Source organism: Mustela putorius, unplaced genomic scaffold (assembly GCF_011764305.1).
Source record: "Mustela putorius furo isolate JIRA1106 unplaced genomic scaffold, ASM1176430v1.1 tig00000929_pilon_pilon_pilon, whole genome shotgun sequence".
NCBI lineage: Eukaryota > Metazoa > Chordata > Mammalia > Carnivora > Mustelidae > Mustela > Mustela putorius.
The window spans coordinates 5,619,363-5,636,620 of record NW_025421520.1 but is presented as its reverse complement, the minus strand read 5'-3'; the positions used below and the strand labels follow the sequence as shown (position 1 = coordinate 5,636,620).

At 57.6% G+C, this 17,258-nt stretch overlaps 2 protein-coding genes across 7 annotated transcripts in view; one reads left to right on the top strand and one right to left on the bottom strand.

The window, feature by feature from the left end:
- Positions 1-3,304: 3,304 nt before the first annotated feature.
- CHPF2 (chondroitin polymerizing factor 2) lies at positions 3,305-8,989 on the top strand. 3 transcript variants are annotated; one of them, XM_004765974.3, is made up of 5 exons: positions 3,305-3,412; positions 3,917-5,107; positions 5,527-6,091; positions 6,663-6,845; positions 7,539-8,989. In XM_004765974.3, exons 2-5 carry the CDS (start codon positions 4,821-4,823, stop codon positions 8,844-8,846), a joined length of 2,343 nt encoding a protein of 780 aa, XP_004766031.2. In that variant the 5' UTR covers positions 3,305-3,412; positions 3,917-4,820; the 3' UTR covers positions 8,847-8,989. The 3 variants fall into 3 exon arrangements, with proteins under 3 accessions (XP_004766031.2, XP_044942302.1, XP_004766030.2); XM_004765973.3 differs by having other exon boundaries at positions 3,313-3,477; XM_045086367.1 differs by lacking the exon at positions 6,663-6,845.
- Positions 8,990-9,120: 131 nt separating this feature from the next.
- Positions 9,121-17,258, bottom strand: part of SMARCD3 (SWI/SNF related, matrix associated, actin dependent regulator of chromatin, subfamily d, member 3) — a 29,575-nt gene continuing 21,437 nt past the window's right edge. For 3 of the 4 annotated variants that reach the window (XM_045086370.1, XM_045086371.1, XM_045086369.1), the window contains 12 exons: positions 15,198-15,409; positions 13,451-13,493; positions 12,512-12,634; positions 12,266-12,388; positions 11,920-12,015; positions 11,665-11,766; positions 11,282-11,443; positions 10,432-10,529; positions 10,179-10,314; positions 9,767-9,889; positions 9,537-9,638; positions 9,121-9,296 (listed from right to left, as the gene is read on the bottom strand). In XM_045086370.1, coding sequence (XP_044942305.1) covers positions 9,243-9,296; positions 9,537-9,638; positions 9,767-9,889; positions 10,179-10,314; positions 10,432-10,529; positions 11,282-11,443; positions 11,665-11,766; positions 11,920-12,015; positions 12,266-12,388; positions 12,512-12,634; positions 13,451-13,493; positions 15,198-15,409 — 1,374 coding nt within the window. In that variant the 3' untranslated portion in view covers positions 9,121-9,242. Of the gene's footprint in view, positions 9,297-9,536; positions 9,639-9,766; positions 9,890-10,178; positions 10,315-10,431; positions 10,530-11,281; positions 11,444-11,664; positions 11,767-11,919; positions 12,016-12,265; positions 12,389-12,511; positions 12,635-13,450; positions 13,494-14,048; positions 14,152-15,197; positions 15,410-17,258 lie in introns of all 4 variants that reach the window. The other variant, XM_045086368.1, reaches the window with a different exon arrangement.

The window sequence follows — 17,258 nt, the reverse complement described above, 5'->3', positions numbered from 1 at the left end:
GCACTGTGGAAAACAGTCAGAGGTTTCTCAAAATATGCAAAGTAGAATTACGATACAATCCAGTAATTCCAACACTGGATATTTACCTAAAGAAAACAAAAACCCTAATATGAAAAGATATAAGTGCCTCTATGTTTAGTGCAGCATTATTTACAATAGCCAAGACACAGAAGCAACTCAAGTGTCCCCAGAAAGATGAATGAATAAAGAAAATGTGATACAGATGAACTGTAGAATATTACTCAGCCATAAAAAAGAATGTAATCTTGCCATTTGCAACAGCATGGATGGATCCCAGGGTATAATGCTAACTGAAATAAGTCAGTCAGAGAAAGACAATACCATATGATTTCACTCCTATGTGGAATTTAAGAAACAAAATAAATGAACAAAGGAAAAAAGGAGACAGACAAACAAAAAAAAAAAAACCCCAAAAACAACTGGTGGTTACTAGAGAGGAGGTGGGGGGGGATGGGTGAGACTGGTGAAGGGGATGAAGAGTAAACTTATCAGGGGGCACCTGGGTGGCTCAATCGTTAAGAATCTGCCTTTGGCTCAGGTCATGATCCTGGGGTTCTGGGATCGAGCCCTGCATTGAGCCCCCATCAGGCTCTTTTATCAACAGGAAGCCTGCTTCTCCCTCATCCATGTGTCCCTCTATCCTGCTTATGCTCTCGCTCACTATCTCTCTCTCTTAAATAAATAAATAAATAAATAGAATCTTTAAAAAAAAAAAAAAAGGGGTGCCTGAGTGGCTCAGTGGGTTGGGCCTTTGCCTCCAGCTAAGGTCATGATCCCCGGGACGTGGGATCAAGCCCCACATTGGGCTCCCTGCTCAGTGCGGGGTCTGTTTCTCCCTCTCCCTCTGCCCCTCCTCCCTGCTTGTGTTCCCTCTCTATCTCTCTCTCAAATTAATAAATAAATAATTTTTAAAAAGGAGAGTACACTTATAACAAGCCTTGAGTAATGTATATAATTGTTGAATCACTATATTGTACACCTGAAGCTATATAACCCTATATGTAATACTAGAATTTAAAAATAAAGCAAAAAATAAAATGATTGTATGTGAGGAAAAATTAAAATATCTCAATTTTTTATATTGATTGCATGTTGAAATTATAATTTGGTATGATTAATACTGTAATAAACAAATTAGTAAAATTAATTTAATCTGTTTCTTTTTTGCTTTTTTAACGTGACTACCAGAAAATATAAAATTACCTATACAGCTTACATTATATTCCTGTTGGACAATGCTGGTCTGGAACCTGTATCTTCCAGAGTCTAAGTGAGCATCCCTACTCTGCTTCCCAGAGTTAGACTTCCTAGTCTTACAAATCATTCACTTACTCCTTATTATGTGCCATTGCTCAGGGGAAATCAAATTGCAGTCTAACTGAGAATAAGACCAAAGCACAGTAAAGGAAAACAAATGCTGGTAACTTCTATCTTATATACTTCCTAGAATGGTGGTTCTTTACTCTACCAACCCCAATATTCTCTTCTAATAGCAAACTTGTTTTTTTTTTATAACACCTCCTTTACTATTTTGAAATATAACCTAACTACACACGTAAATTAAAAAAAAAATATATATATATATATATATAAATATATGTAGTGTCTTAACCATAACAGAAGAAAAGGAGAGCCTTTCCAATAATTGTTATCTCGTTATGCTAGAAAACATAATTAGTCATATGTTTGTACCTGTATATAGAATTACCTTGAATATGACTGTACAAATACAGACCGAACACAGTGAGTACACTGTCTGTGATACAGTTCTCCAAAATAGTAACTCTTAGTCTTCCTGAATGAAACAAAGTATTATCTTCTTTCCATTTACATGATAGTTACATTCCTTGAAGATTCAGCACATATTACAACCCTACAAAGTTACTTTGTTTTTATATATAGAACAAAGGCTCTTGGGGCACCTGCTGGGCTCAGGTCAAGATCCTGCCATCCTGGGATTGAGCTCGGCATCAGGCTCTCTGCTCAGCTGGGAGCCTGCTTCTCCCTTTCCCTGCTGTTCCCACTGCTTGTGCTCTCTCTGCCAAATAAATAAAATATTTAAAAAAAATAAAACACAGGCTCAAGGATTAGTTGTTGTTGTTGTTTTCCACATAACGAAAGTTTAGGAGAACATTTGAAAGCCATATGGGCTGCGTGATTCCTCTTGTGAGACTCTGTCTTGCAAAGTGCAGGATTTGGAACATTCTGGGCTCCTCCCCTCAACCACAGGACAGGGTGGCCCCCATACACTTGCAAATTGCCTATCAGGGTTGTGCCTTGCCGGCGGAGGCCGCGCTGTGGTCTTTGGAAGGCCCCGCCAGCCCTGGCCTCCCGTTGCGCTGTTTTCTCCTCTGTCATCGGGCTTTAGCCGGCCCTGACCCCCCAGTTCTTCTCTGGCGCAGTATCTTTCCTCTCTCAGGGCCTCTGTGCTCTGCTCTTTGCCCGGAAAACTCCTCTCCACTTTTTGCCAAAGTAACTTACCGAATCTTTGATCTTGGCATTCCCAAACTCCCAATCTAATTTAATTCTTCCCGTCCTGTTTTTCCGCTGGGCTCTACTTTCTGCAGTGGTACTTATGACAGGCTGTGATTCCATTTCTACCTGTTTATATTTTGGGTATGTCAGTGTGTGTTTACTGTGTCTCCCTCAACCCTCAGCTCCCGGAGGGCAGGGACCATGCCCACCTCACCTACCACTTGTTTGCTCAACTCTCCCTCCTCCCCTTCCCTTTCTTTTTAAAGATTTTATTTATTTGGGAGAGAGCGCGCACGCACGAGTTGGAGGAGCAGCAGGCAGAGGGAGAAGCAGGCTCCCGGCTGCGCAAGGAGCCGGACGCAGGACTCGATCCCACGACCCCGGCATCACGACCTGAGCCGAAGGCAGACGCTTAAATGACCGAGCCCCCCAGGCGTCCCTCACTCAACACTTGGAACGCCGGCCTGCAACTGGGTGGGCAAACCACGTTTCTGAAATACGTCAGGGGACGATGGGGTTCCGAGGCCACTGGGAGAAGTCGTCGAGGAGGCGGAGGCAGAGGCAGAGGCAGAGGCCGAGGCGCGCCCACTGAGAAGGACATTTTATTTCCGAGGAAGACGACAGTTGAAGCTGGAGATGCTGCCCGCCCGCCGGTCCCCGGCTACTAGGGTCAGGGGGGCGCTCGCTCCTTCTCGGGGGCGGGTGCCTGGCGGGGCTGCCACGTCATCCCCTCGGCGGCTGCGCAGTGGGGGGAAGGGGGCGGGGAGACCACCCAGCGGGCGGAGGCGGGGCGAGCGACCGGATGCGGTCACCATAGAGACCGGGGCCGACGGCGAGCGGAAGAGGAAGGCGCGGGCCGGGCTGTGAGGTGGCAGCGGCTGCAGCGGCGGAGCCGGCGCCTCGGCCGGGCGCTGGGGTCTGTTCCCCCTTCCCCGCCCTTCCCCCCCCCAGGGGCGACCGGGGCGCCGCTCGCGTCGGCAGGTGCAGGTCCCACCCCCACGCCCTCGCCCCGCTCCCCGGGACGGCGCTGGCCGCGTCGGCCACACCTGGCTGCCCTTTACCGGTCCGCCGCCTCCCCGGCCCTGCTGCAGGGCCTCCTCGCGCTGTGGGACGCGGGCGTACCTGCTGCCCCTCGCCCGCACGCACAGGCAGGGCCTTTGCCCCGCCGACGGGCCCGGTGACGGGGACTTCGCCTTCCGCCCCGGCCGCGACCTCCATTCCCTCGGTCCCCCGGCCCCTCCTCGACAGTTCCGTGACGCAGCCGGGTTTACTTCTGTTTGGAGACTAACAGCTAAAAGTCGCTTCGGGCCTGCCTTCTAGGACTAGAGTTGGTCTTTGATCGCTGAGAGGGGGGGCGGGGGCGCTGGTCCTGGCCGCGGTGGCGTCCGAAGCCAGCCGAGCCCCCCGCTTGCTTTCACAGGACCCCGGTGGCGTCTCTGGCTGCTTCTCGTCCTCCCACGGTGGTTTGGCTTGGGCACCTGGGGCCCCGGTAAAACCAGACGCCGAACTGCTCTTACGCAGCCAGAGTTACTGTCATTTGCTTCCTGTTTCCTCTCAGAAGAAGGTGGACGGCACCAGCCTCTCGGCAGCTGGGTTCAGAGAAGAACTGCCCCGCAGGATGGTTCCATCAGCCATCGTGCTCCTCTGAGAGGCTCTCAGTGCTGAGTCGCCCTGTCTGTCCACCTCATGTGGGTGGGCAGAGCTGTGCACCATGCCAGCGGCTCCTGACCATTCTGGACTGGGAGGAGGGGTAACTCTAGTAGCTGTGGGTTTTCTTAAGACTCAGGAGTAGAGTAGAAAGAGGCCCCTTGCCCTTCTGCTGTGCTGCCCTTCAATAGCCAGTCCGCAGCCCCTTCAGGAAGCTGAGTGGAAACCTGCCCCCAGCCAGGGGCTCTTGGAAAAGGCCTACGGATGAAGGCTCTTGTGGTTGGGGCTGTTCTCTTCATGGAGCTTTTGCTTTTCCCCAACCGTTTCTTTATCAGCTGCTCCTGTATGGACTTAGATCAGGTCTCCAGATGTGTGTAGATCTCTTTGGGTTAGATTTGGTAGGATTAAGTTTTGAACCCTCTTTTTAGAAGACAGACCATAATCCCATTAGTGGGTGAAATCGACTCTAATATGTATTGCCCTTTAGACTGAGAGTTAAATTGGGCACCTTGAGGATTGAAGCCCAGCCCCGTGCTTCCTGGGGATGCTGGGCCTGGCAGCAAACACACCTCGCTCTATTGTTGACTTCACTGATCCCAGGTTTCCTGCTTAAAACTGTAGGCCTGCTATTGCTTGGCCTGACGCCCATTGATCCTTGAGGCCGTGCCCCCTGGGGCATGCATAAGGTAGGGCCTCCCACCATGCGACTGAGCTCCCTGTTGGCTCTGCTGCGGCCAGCACTGCCCCTCATCCTAGGGCTGTCTCTGGGATGCAGCCTGAGCCTCTTGCGGGTTTCCTGGATCCAGGGTGAGGGAGAAGATCCTTGTGTGGAAGCTGTGGGGGACCCGGGAGTGCCGCATGATCCAGACTCAAGAGCTGGACTCGACCAAAGTGATGAAGACTTCAAACCCCGGATTGTCCCCTACTACCGGGATCCCAACAAGCCCTACAAGAAGGTGCTCAGGTGAGAGTTGTGTGTGTCCATGGTCCCCAGACCCCACTGCCACGCGGCTCGAAGGCCTTGCCTCTGCCTTCACTGATAGTCCATGTTGGGCTGCTAGAGCAGTTCTTTGCCTTATTACCCATCACGGGCTGTTCCTATTTTTCCTTCTCAGGTTTGAGAAAGTCTCCCCCATTGGTGTTAAATTGGTGTTGGATATTCTTCAACAGGGCAGGAAATGCATCTCACCATCTAATTATCTAACCCATCCGTAGTAGACCCCTCCCCAAACGAGTTCCAGTGTCTGTGGGTGCTCTCTGTAGTAGCTCATTCATATCGATGAGGAGGTCCCTCCTCTTCATTCCCAGAGCGACGTCTGTGCTGGACAGACTGGGCCCCTAAAGCTTAAGGAGTTGACCCTTGGTGTTTTGGTCCCTCCGCAGGACTCGGTATATCCAGACAGAGCTGGGCTCTCGGGAGCGGTTGCTGGTGGCTGTCCTGACCTCCAGGGCTACCCTGTCCACTCTGGCTGTGGCTGTCAACCGCACGGTGGCCCACCACTTTCCTCGATTACTGTACTTCACGGGGCAGCGAGGGGCGCGGACTCCTGCAGGAATGCAGGTGGTCTCCCATGGGGACGAACGGCCAGCCTGGCTCATGTCAGAGACCCTGCGCCATCTCCACACGCACTTTGGGGCCGACTACGACTGGTTCTTCATCATGCAGGATGACACGTATGTACAGGCCCCCCGCCTGGCCGCCCTCGCTGGCCACCTCAGCATCAACCAAGACCTGTACTTGGGCCGAGCCGAGGAGTTTATTGGCGCAGGCGAGCAGGCCCGGTACTGCCACGGGGGCTTTGGCTACCTGTTGTCACGGAGTCTCCTGCTTCGACTGCGGCCACATCTGGACGGCTGCCGAGGAGACATTCTCAGTGCCCGTCCTGATGAGTGGCTTGGCCGCTGCCTCATCGACTCTCTGGGCATCGGCTGTGTCTCGCAGCACCAGGTGACAGCCCGTTCAAGTCAATCTCGGTCCCCAACAATTCATAGCGCCTGAGCAGTTGTCTCCAGGGCGGGTGCTGTTGGCTCCTTCCCAGCAGCAGCTTGGGGTTTTGTCCTTCCTAGCCACTGACCCTAACTTTGAGTTCTCAGGCTGTCAAAAGTGGCAACTTGTCAGGGACCCCCTGGGCAAGATAGGAAAGTGTCCCTGCTCACCAGCTCCTGCCAGCTGTCCCTCCTGCCCATTGCCCCCTCCTCCTTATGACATGCACAGTCATAATTGATCTGGGAATGTCCTAGAGGTGGCCATTGCCCTGGAGAAGTAAGGTAAACCAGAGTAGTGGGAGCATTTTCTGGCTCATGGGTTTCATTCTCTTGAAACAGTGGGGTTCTTTGGGCAAAGAGGGCATCCTAATGGCCTACTTTACATTCTTTTTTCCCACATCTGGTGAGAGGCCAAGTTTAAGGGGACCCCGGAGTGGGCTCCGGCTCTCCCCACTAGGTGTGAATGCTAGTCCGGGTAAGGGTGGCAGGGACAGGCAGGGTATGGTTTTGATTGATCTGATTGGTCCCTCTAGGGGCAGCAGTACCGTTCCTTTGAACTGGCCAAAAATAGGGACCCCGAGAAGGAGGGGAGCTCGGCCTTCCTGAGTGCCTTCGCAGTGCACCCCGTCTCCGAGGGAGCCCTCATGTACAGGCTTCACAAGCGCTTCAGCGCTCTGGAGCTGGAGCGGGCGTACAGCGAGATAGAGGAGCTGCAGGTGAGCCCCGGCCCGCTGCTGGCGGTCAGACGGAGCGTCCCCTGTCTGGGCGCCCAGCGAGGGGGCGGCCAAGCGAGCGGGGAGGTGGGTGGGGTAGGAGGAGGCTGACCCTACCTCGGTGTACGCATCTCCAAGGAGAGGGGACCCAGGTCAACCATAAGAGAAGCTCCCAGCCCGACCTGGTTGCGGCGAAAAGAGTTTGCAGGTGCACTGTGAGAACGGGAGCTCAGTCCCGCGCTTAGACACGGCTGTTGTAGTGCCCCTCCACTGGAGAAGCAGAAGCCTGGAAGTCCCTGAGTTTCTAGCGCTGTCCTTAAAAAGCCCACGGGTAGACATGGAAGAACGCTCCAGGGGATCCTAGGGGTTGTGAGGCGGGGAAAGCAAGTGAAAGCGAAGGTTCCGTCTGAAGAGGGTGTTCTGCGCGGGTGGGAGAGCGAGGCTGTGGGGCTTCAACCGCCGCAAAAGCACATTTCCCCCTCTTCCTTCTCGCACCGGCTATGTGAGGTGCGTGTGGTTCACATGCTTTCTGCATTTTACACACCGGAACGGAAAGGGGACTAAGTGATTAGCCCAGGGGCACCTCGCTGCGTGTTGAGAGTCAGGACCGAGCTCAGAACCCAGAATGCTAGAGCGGGGTCAGGCCCTGACTCCCCAGAGGACACTAACTCTGCATTCCTCCCTGCCCCCCCCCAGGCTCAGATCCAGAACCTGACCGTGCTGACCCCCGAGGGCGAGGCAGGGCTGAGCTGGCCCATCGGGCTCCCAGCCCCTTTCACACCACACTCCCGATTTGAGGTGCTGGGCTGGGACTACTTCACAGAGCAGCACACCTTCTCCTGTGCCGATGGGTCCCCCAAGTGCCCACTGCAGGGGGCCAGCAGGGCTGATGTGGGCGACGCCGTGGAGACGGCCTTGGAGCAGCTGAACCGCCGCTACCAGCCCCGCCTGCGCTTCCAGAAGCGGCGGCTGCTCAATGGCTACCGGCGCTTTGACCCAGCGCGGGGCATGGAGTACACGCTGGACCTCCTGCTGGAAGCCGTGACGCAGCGCGGCCACCGGCGGGCCCTGGCCCGCAGGGTCAGCCTGCTGCGGCCGCTGAGCCGGGTAGAGATCCTGCCCATGCCCTATGTCACCGAGGCCACCCGCGTGCAGCTGGTGCTGCCGCTCCTGGCGGCCGAAGCCGCTGCGGCCCTGGCTTTCCTCGAGGCCTTTGCAGCCGGGGTCCTGGAGCCACGAGAGCATGCGCTGCTCACCCTGCTGCTGGTCTACGGACCTCGGGAAGGCGGCCGAGGGGCCCCAGACCCGTTCCTGGGGGTGAAGACGGCAGCGGCTGAGTTAGAGCGGCGGTACCCGGGGACCAGGCTGGCCTGGCTCGCCGTGCGTGCCGAGGCCCCTTCCCAGGTGCGGCTCATGGACGTGATCTCTAAGAAGCACCCCGTGGACACACTCTTCTTCCTCACCACCGTGTGGACCAGGCCCGGGCCGGAAGTCCTCAACCGCTGCCGAATGAACGCCATCTCTGGCTGGCAGGCCTTCTTCCCGGTGCATTTCCAGGAGTTCAACCCTGCCCTGGCACCACAGAGACCTGCCCCAGGGTCCCCGGGCGCTGGCCCTGACCCCCCTTCCCCTCCTGGGGCTGACCCCGCCCGGGGGCCCTCCGTCGGAGGCAGGTTTGACCGACAGGCGTCTGCGGAGGGCTGCTTCTACAACGCGGACTACCTGGCGGCCCGAGCCCGGCTGGCCGGGGAACTGGCAGGCCAGGAAGAGGAGGAAGCCCTGGAGGGGCTGGAGGTGATGGATGTGTTCCTCCGGTTCTCAGGGCTCCACCTCTTCCGGGCCGTGGAGCCAGGGCTGGTGCAGAAGTTCTCCCTGCGGGACTGCAGCCCACGGCTCAGCGAGGAGCTCTACCACCGCTGCCGGCTCAGCAGCCTGGAGGGGCTGGGGGCCCGGGCGCAGCTCGCCATGGCGCTGTTCGAGCCCGAGCAGGCCAACAGCACCTAGGGCAGCCCGGGCCTGCCCCTCCACGATTCCCCCTCCCGCCTCAGCCCCGGGAAGGGCGAGGCGAAACGGATGGACAGAGGGAGAGCTTGTTGCTGTATTGTTTTTAATAAGAAAAAACGCTATTAAAAGTGTCTTCTGCCAAACTGTTTTTAGGTCTAGGAAAAACGGAGGAAAGAGAAGCATGGGGGGGAGGGGGTGGGGAATTTTCCCCGAGGGACCCACCGCCTTCCCCTGGTCCTTCCTCCCCAGTTGTCAATGACACACAAGGCCGCTCTCAGATGCATGACCTTTAATCGTTCCCCGCCTCACCCGGAGGGTGTCACGGGAGTGACAGCAGAGTCCCCCTGGGGGCGGGCCGGGCCGGAGGCCCACAGTGGCGCTCATTCACAGGGGCTCCTAGGTGTTGCGTACAACCAGCGACTGCTCCAGCTCCTGCCTGCGCTGCTGGATCTTTAGAGAAATGAGAGCAGTAGCAGGGTCACACTGTTGCTGGTGAGTGACAGGACAATCCCAACCACCCGGCCACCCTGGAAGAGCGTCTGGGAGCAGGGCTCCCAGGGAGGGCTCCGTGGTGAGGGGGTTGGTGGAGTGACAAGGGCCACTGGCCGGGCTGGGAAGGGAGGCTTCTCTTGGAGGGAGCAGGGGCGGGGGGGAGGGGGCGGTTCTGAGGTCCAGGGAGCCCCTCCGCACCTTGCAGTAGAAATAGCGGCTGACAGCTTCCTGGGACCAGGGCTGGTGGTAAAACTCAGCCCGGCGCTCCTCCTCGGGGTTGCCTGCCACATCTGTCATCACCTGGGAGGGAGCAGGGGGGTCAGCCTCGAGCCTGGACCACCCACCCCCACCCTCACCGTCATATAACAACATTTACTGTCTTCCCAATATGCTTCTCTTCCAACCAGTGCTCCTGGAGTCCCCTTCACCTTGAGGTCCCGGCTCTGGGAGCGGAGCAGGTCCTGGATGTAGCCTTTGGGGTCTCTGGAGAAGCTTAGCATGAAGTCCCTCTGGATCTTGAGCTGGTTTATGGACTCAATCGTCTCATGGATCTACAGGTAGAAAGACAGACGCTTTCGCCTGGCCATGGTGATGTGGGAGAGGAGGGGCAGGAGGACGGGGGCCGTGGGGGAGAGGGATTTGCTGCTGTTCCTTTGAAGGGCAGTCCCTTAGGTCCCTGATGCGGCTGCAGTGCCCGGGAAGGGGGATGGGCAGAGCTCCAAGGAGCGAGGGAAAGGCCACCTGCCCCCTTCTCTCCACAGGCCTGTACTCTTATCTCTTGTCTGCATTTTGCCATTTCTGGGTCAATGTCCCACTCCAGCTCTGGGCTCTGGCCCCCACCTTACTGTCCAGAGCGCTGATCTCCTGCTGGTTGGCCGTGGACAGGAGAAAGCTGCTCATCTGTCCCTTCAGTGGCTCCTCCACCTCCACGTCAATGTCGTAACACGCCGTCTTCTTCTGGTCGGACGGGTCCACGCTGCCAGGGAAGTCCAGCCCTTGGTACCCGCGGCAGTTGCAGGGGTGGGGGGTGGGAGGAGGAGGGAGGGCAGGACTGCCCTGACTCCCTGGTCTCGGGAGCAAGTCGGGGCCTCACCTGATGACGTGGTTGATGACAATGGGGTCGGGGGGCAACAGCAGAGCTGTGAGGCGCTGGGGAATCTCTGAAAACTTCAGCCGCGGGCAGTCAAAAATCTGAAGTAGGAGAGAAAGAGAGACCAGTTTCATCTGCTTGAGAAGAGTGTGGACAGCCCTGATCCTTCCATTCTGGGACAGCCACAAGAGGAGCAAGTCTAAGTCCTCATTGCTGCCGGAGTGGGGAGGAGGGTGTCTGCAGGTGGCGGAGCGTGGAGAAGGACGTGGGCTGGTGCGGTGCCGCGGCCGAAAGCATCGGCCTGGGGTCTGTGGCCACCGAGGTGCAAATCCTGCCTCTTCCGTTAACCTGGCAACCTCGAGCCAATCCCCTAAGCTCTCAGGCCTTGGTTTCTTCGTGTCCAGAGTGGGGATGGTAATGACCAGGGAGGCTGGGAAAACTAAGTAGATGAGCCCACACCGCCTGCAACAGAGCCCGGCACACGGCAAGCACTCAATAAACGTCGATTTATTTTACGCCTCAAGCTTATCTGCTGTGTTTATTTAAAAAGTTTTACAAATAATCTCTACTTTGGTAGAGTCTGGATCCAGGACTGGAACCCAGGGGTCCCAACTCCCAAGTGCCAAGAATATTACATTCCCCACACTGTCAGCCTTTTAAGGTTCCGGAACTTTCTAAACTGGCTTGGCCTAAAGGGACAGGCTGCGGCGTGGAGCAGTAGGGTAGGGTGTGCGCTAGCACCCAGGAATCTAGAAGTGGGGGTGGGGGAGTTGCCTTTGAACCTCATTGAGGCACTTCCCCTATTGGAACCTCTGCCCGCCCCCCACATCCCTGAGGTCACGAGAGAGGGTACCTGCTGGAAGTATTTGTCCCCATTGATGTATTCCTTGTCGTGTGAGTCCTGCAGCCTGTTGGTCTTCACGTACTGCCACAGGGCCTGCACGATGGCCGAGCGGCTCTGCGTGTGCAAGCCCAGCAGCCGAGCCAGGCGGGGGTCCAGTTTGAATTGGGGAGGCTGGGAAAAGACGGCCGTGAAGATAAAAGAGAGGGGAGTGGAAAGAACTCAGGGCCAGGCAGCTGGGGACTGGGGGGACGTGATAATCGGGCTCCTGGGAACCATGCTTCTGGAGAAGATGAGGTACGGAAGAAAATGGGTCTCCCGGGTAGGTTCCCCGGAAGCTGAGATCTGCCCTAAGAGAAGGGGTGTGGGGCGGCGTCTGGGGTAGGGGCACGGACCTGGTAGTCCAGCATGAGGAGCAGTGTGCAGCGGACGCTCAGGTCCCCTGGCCTCTTCACCTGGAACCCATCTGTCTCCTGGGTGGTGGGTGTCCGGTGCCACTGCCCAGGGGAGGAGAGCTGGGTCACCTCACAGGCCCATCATGGCTGCTGGGGCCAAGGGCTCTCAGGTGGTCCCTGATCCAGATCCGTGTGGTTGAGGGAACGGTGGTCTGTGGCAGAGTGGCCGTTGCCCAGGCAGAAGTTGGGTCTTACCTCAACGAGGTGGTTGTCGGGGCCATAAAGGTCTTTGTCCAGCTCAATGACCAAACTCTTGAAGAAGGAAGAGAACTTCCGCTTCTGCTTGCTGGGCTGTGGGAGAGGGACAGGGACCGTGGGGGCAGGACAGGGACCGTGGGGGCAGGACGAGCCGGGGGTGGGTGGGGCTGGTCGGGTAGGGCAGCACGGTTAGAAGCAGGCCTCTGCGCCCGACTGTCTCTTCAGGCCGCCCACCCCTCGCCAGGGCTGACTCCCTAACCCATGGTGCATCCATCTCTTTCTGTCCTCAGCTCAGCCCCATACCCACCCCAGGGCACCTGAAGAGACCTGGGCCAGGACGTACGTCATCCAGAAGCTTCCCCTCCACCCGAAGCTCCCAGGAGGCAATGCTGCCATCAGAATCTTCAGCATCAGGCTTCGCAGGGTTAAAAGTATTGGAGATATAAAGACGCAGCTTCCGCTTTTGCTGTAGAAATAAAGAGTATAGTATAGAGCCCATGCGGCATGCTCCCAGTTCCCTGGGGCAATCCCACTGCTTCATTCTCTGAACACGACCTAGAGCCCTCTTCCTGCCCCCAAATCAAGACACCTTCATTGGCCTCTTCAGAGCCTCCTGGATGTCCACCCGCTTCCGCATGATGGTTTGATCCAGCTTCCTCTCAAATGCCAGGAGGTCCATATAAGCCTGGGACTCCGGGACCAGCTCCCGGATCTGGAATAGCAGGAGGAAGGCAGGGAACGAGGGGCTCAGCCAGTCTTGTAGGGGGATCGTGCATGTCAGGTGGTCCCAGGATACAAAGAGTGTAGAGGGGTGCTGGCCACGTTCCGGGCACGGAACTTCGAGTGCAAACGGGGCCTTCTCCCCAGGACTGCATACCCAGCAGAAAAGACCTCAGCATGTAGGGACAAAAAGCTGCTTCTCCCTCGAGAAGCATTTCATCACTAGGGGAGGCCGCAGCCACGGAGCCCAGCAAGTGGGACTTCACCTCATCTAGTCCTTGCCCTTGTCATATGGCCTCTGGACCTTCCTGGGGTGCCTGAGACAGAGGATGTTGCTGCTTCCCTCTCCACTGGCACCCACCTTGTCGCTCCACTCACATCTCAGCCGTGCTACCCCGCACGCCTCGCTGCGCCTCGGTTCACTGATGATGTCCAGGCCTTCTGGCCAGCCTCAGTTCCTTCACTCCCTGGCCAGCCTTTGGTCCCCTAGCTCTTGTGACCTCTTTGTCCCACACCTTTATGTATGTCTGTGGACTGCAGGAGCTCAGTCCCGCAGGGCCTCACCCCGGGCCCAGGACCCTACCTCTTACGGTGGCTCTGCTCCTTCCCTCCACCCCACCCCCTCCCTCTGGCCAGGGAGCCCCACTTCTTAATTAGCTTTTTAAACAAAAAGTGAAAGTGGCTGTGACGCTGAAGCTCTGCTCCTGAGGGGGGAGGGGAAGCGGTCCAGGGCGGTGGGGTGGGGGGAGAGGAGGCAGAGCAGCACAGGGTGGGGGGAGGGCCGGGGGCTGCTGTGAAAGGCACTCACCCTTTGAGGGAGGATTTTGTCAGCCATCTTCCTCCTCTTGGCACTGTACATTTTTTAAAGAAAAAACCAGGTTACCATGGCGACAGATCTGGGAGTAACGAGGCCACCTGCTAAATTATCCCGACATCTCCACCCGCCTGGCTGGGGTTCCCACAGCCCGCTCGTCTGCCCGCCCAAGGGCTACGGCAGTGGTGCATGGCATGGCGCTATGTCCTCTTGTGGGCAGCAGACGTGGCCCCGTCCTTTTCTCTAGCCCTGGTGCCCCTTTCCACCCCACCACATCCTCAGGCCAGAGAAATTTAGACTTAGGAAGGGCTGGGGCGGGGGGGGGGGAGCTGCAAAAGTGCTTGAGAAAAGCTAGGGAGGGGGAGGGCAGAGGAGGAGGAGGGATTCTGAGGAGTCTCCCTTTCTGTTAAGCTGAGGTACACAGTCCAAGGTGGCTTGAGTTCAGAGGCAGAGAAGCAGACACCCTCTCCCATCCCTGGAGCAGGAAGTGATGGGTGAAGCTGGGGAGGTCTTGCAACCCTGGCACCATGGGCTTGGAAGAGGAGGCTGGCAGGCCCTCGGATCACCCTGCCAGCAGGGTCCAGAAACACACCCAGAGAGGTCCAGAGAGAGGCTTCTCCTGTGGGGGTGTGACCGCAGGCTGGATTTGGGGTGGCAGCTGGGACTTGGGACTCTTCTTGACCTGCTAGCTGCTTCTGATTCCCAAAAACACCCCCAGAAAATCCATGGCAAGTTGAGATTAAAACCCAGCCTGGAGGATGGCTCTGTACCATTGTGTGTGGTGACAGCCACTGCCCCCTCCTGCCCAAGAGTCTCTTCTAAGGCCAGGTGAGCCCCTTTCATTAAAGGTCTGATTTGTTTTGAAGAAATTATCTATGTGAAACTCTCCATCTACACAAGACAGATCAGGAACTTGTTTACTGTATGAAAGGATGATTCACTTTGCAAAAGAATTCATCTTGGGAATCCTATAAATGGTGAATTTTCCTTGATGTGTAAAAAAATATTTAATAATGAGGTAAAATCCATATTACTCTTTTTATAGGACTCCATCTGGTGTGCAAAGGGAAGCATGTGTGTTTGGTTAAATAGTGAAACCCAGAGGGGCATCTCTCTTGCCAGACACCAGCAGGGGCTTTCAGGGTGTCCCCAGCTGGCTCAGACAGGGGAACGGGCTGGCCTCTCCTGGCTGGGGGGGGCAGACCTGGTCCCCAGGACAGATGATGGCAGCTCCCCATCCTCTGCCTGCCTAGGAATCCCCTGAGAGCAGGACTCTGCAGCAGACCACCCACCCACAGGGCAAATCCCCAGGCTCCACCCCCCTGACCAGAGAGTCAGACTGAGACTGCCTGGAGTGGGGCTTTTAAACAGTCCAGCCAGGGGACCGAGGACGGTGCACTGCACAGCCACACTTGGGGAAACCGTCCCCAAAGCTCAGCCCTCAGTCCGACCGCCAGCCCCACCCCCACCCCAAAGACAGAAGCGTCTCCCAGAACCTGGGGACAAGGGCTGGAGAGAAGGAGGGGGCAGGTGACAAGGAGAAGGGCGCGACGGCCGCAGCTTCAGTCTCTACGGTGGGCACACAAAGGAACCAGACCGGTGCCCCCTCGGCCCACCTCCCCAGAGGGCATCCCACCCAGGACCGCTCGCTCCTTCTTCCTCGCTCCTTCCAGTCCCGCTCCTCACCCACCCCGTCCCTGGGGTCCCGTGGCCCGCCCCCTCCGCGCTGGGCCCCACTCACCTGCGGCTCCGCGCGGGGGCGGTGGGCACCGGCTGGCCCTGGCTCTGGGCCTGGCTCTGGCCGGGCGGGGGCGCTGCTCGCTTGCGGGCGGGCTCCATGCCCGCGGGGGCCAGGCCGGGTCGCACGGCGGGGCTGCCCATGTACGGGGAGCCCGGGGGGCCCATGGGCGCCCCCTGGTGGGGCATCCGGGCTCCAGACGGCATCCCGGGGCGCTGGGTGGGGGGGGGGGGACGAGGGCGGGGGCGGAGGTGAAGCAGAAACAGGCGCCCGCCGGTCAGACCAGGGCCCCGGTTCCAGGCGCGGTGAGCCGCGTCTCTCCCACCCCAAGCCCCCCGGCCGGTGACCCCGATGCCGCCAGCGTGAGCGAGGGGTGGGAGGGGCAGGGGCGCCGCCACCGCGCGGCTCGGCGGAGGGGGCTCTGCGTCTCGCTGCAGGAAGCTAACTGAAGCCAGGCAGCTGCACCGGGCATCGCCAGCCTCGGGTCTGCGGAAGGTACCGCGAAAATGAATATTAATGGCGCCTTTCAACCTTTTCAAAGGATGTTCACATCCACAGGTTCCTCCGCAAGACCGACTGAGGGGGTTCTTCCCACCCCACTTGACAGATGAGGCAACCGTGGCTCAAGGAGAAAAGCGACCTAGCCAAGGTCACGCAGCGCCTCCTGGCAGAGGCAGCACAGAACCGCCGTTTCCTGAGGGGCCCGGACTGTCTGCTCTCTGCAGCTTCACCTGGGTTAGAGGCCCCGCTCTCTGCTAGGACTTCTGTCTCTCTTTCCACTCCCGGCTTCTCAAGTCCACTTCCTGGGCTGTCCTGGCCTGTGCTTGCGCTCCCCACCTTAACCCGCCCTTCTCTCTGGGCCCCTGCTTTTGACCCTTCAGCTCCCACCACACCCCCTCTGGCTGATGCCAAGCCTCCACACCCAGGGCTTTTGACGTCTTAGCCCCCCCCCCCAATATGCCCTTAAGGTGAAGGCTGGAGGCAGCAGGAGCCAGTGAGGTCACACCCTACCAGGATTCCCTGACCGGAGGCAGCTGGGCTGGAGGTGGGCTGCCCAGAGGCTTGGGGAGCTCAGAGGCAGCGGCATTTCCTCCTCCATCCATCTCTCCCCTCCTGTCTGCCAGCATTACCAGAGAGGGTTCCAGCCTACAGAACTCCTCCACTTCCCTCCCACCCCGCCCCAGCGAGGTAGGAAGTCAGGGCTCAAAGGGGTGCCATGGGGAGCGAGATGAGGCAGGTGTATTCCCTTGCCACCTCAGATGGGATGTAGATGAGATGCAAATTCATTGAGTGAAATGTTTCACAGACTTTCAAAACCCCACTTGTCCAGATCCCAGAACTGGGATTGGGGAAGGCCCCCGGAGGGGCTATAAAGTGGAGGGTAGGTGTGAAGGGGACAAAGAGAGCAGGAAGGACATTAGGGAGCAAGGGACACAGCCCCTTTTACCTTCTACAGGCTACCCACTTTGTCTCCCAGAGTGCAGATGGCCCCAGGCACACGGAGGAGCCCTGAGCAGGAGCTGGGTGAATTCCTTCTAACTGCCAACTCTCCCTCCAGTCCCGCTCGCCCTGAGCTAGGTCCCTAACTCCCAGCGGGCCAGCTGTCTCTGTCCATCTCTCCCAAAGCAAAAACCGCCCTTCCGTGTGTCTGCCTCCCCCACCCCACCTGACCCCGTCACTCATGTCTCCAGCGGGGTGGCCCAGCATGGAGCCTGGCCCCACTGCAGTACAGACTGGGTATGGGGAGTGAAGCCGTGGGACTCACAGCCACCCAAGAACTGGAGCTCTAAGTTGGCTAAATTATAAACAAACCAACCAACCCACATGGATAGCCCCCTTTCTCCCCTGGATGAGCCTTTTTAAAGGGACTTCACCAAGCAGCATGGCTGGGCAGGCAACTTGGCTGACTGACAAGGGCACCCCTGGGAAGTGGCCTTAGAAATCTCTGGGACTGGAGGACAAGCTGCCCCAGTGAAGCCCCTTTACCTAGTCAGCTGCTCTCCCATTTTTCAAGGCCATCGATACTTGCTGATTTGCTGAAGAGGCCCCAAGGGAGAAGTTTCC

Excerpts from the sequence above, each read along its gene's own strand:
- CHPF2 (XM_004765974.3), top strand. The coding sequence starts at position 4,821 with ATGCATAAGGTAGGGCCTCCCACCATGCGACTGAGCTCCCTGTTGGCT. Across the intron at positions 5,108-5,526 it reads CCCTACAAGAAGGTGCTCAG|GACTCGGTATATCCAGACAG; the intron begins GTGAGAGTTGTG and ends GTCCCTCCGCAG. Across the intron at positions 6,846-7,538 it reads GCGAGATAGAGGAGCTGCAG|GCTCAGATCCAGAACCTGAC; the intron begins GTGAGCCCCGGC and ends GCCCCCCCCCAG.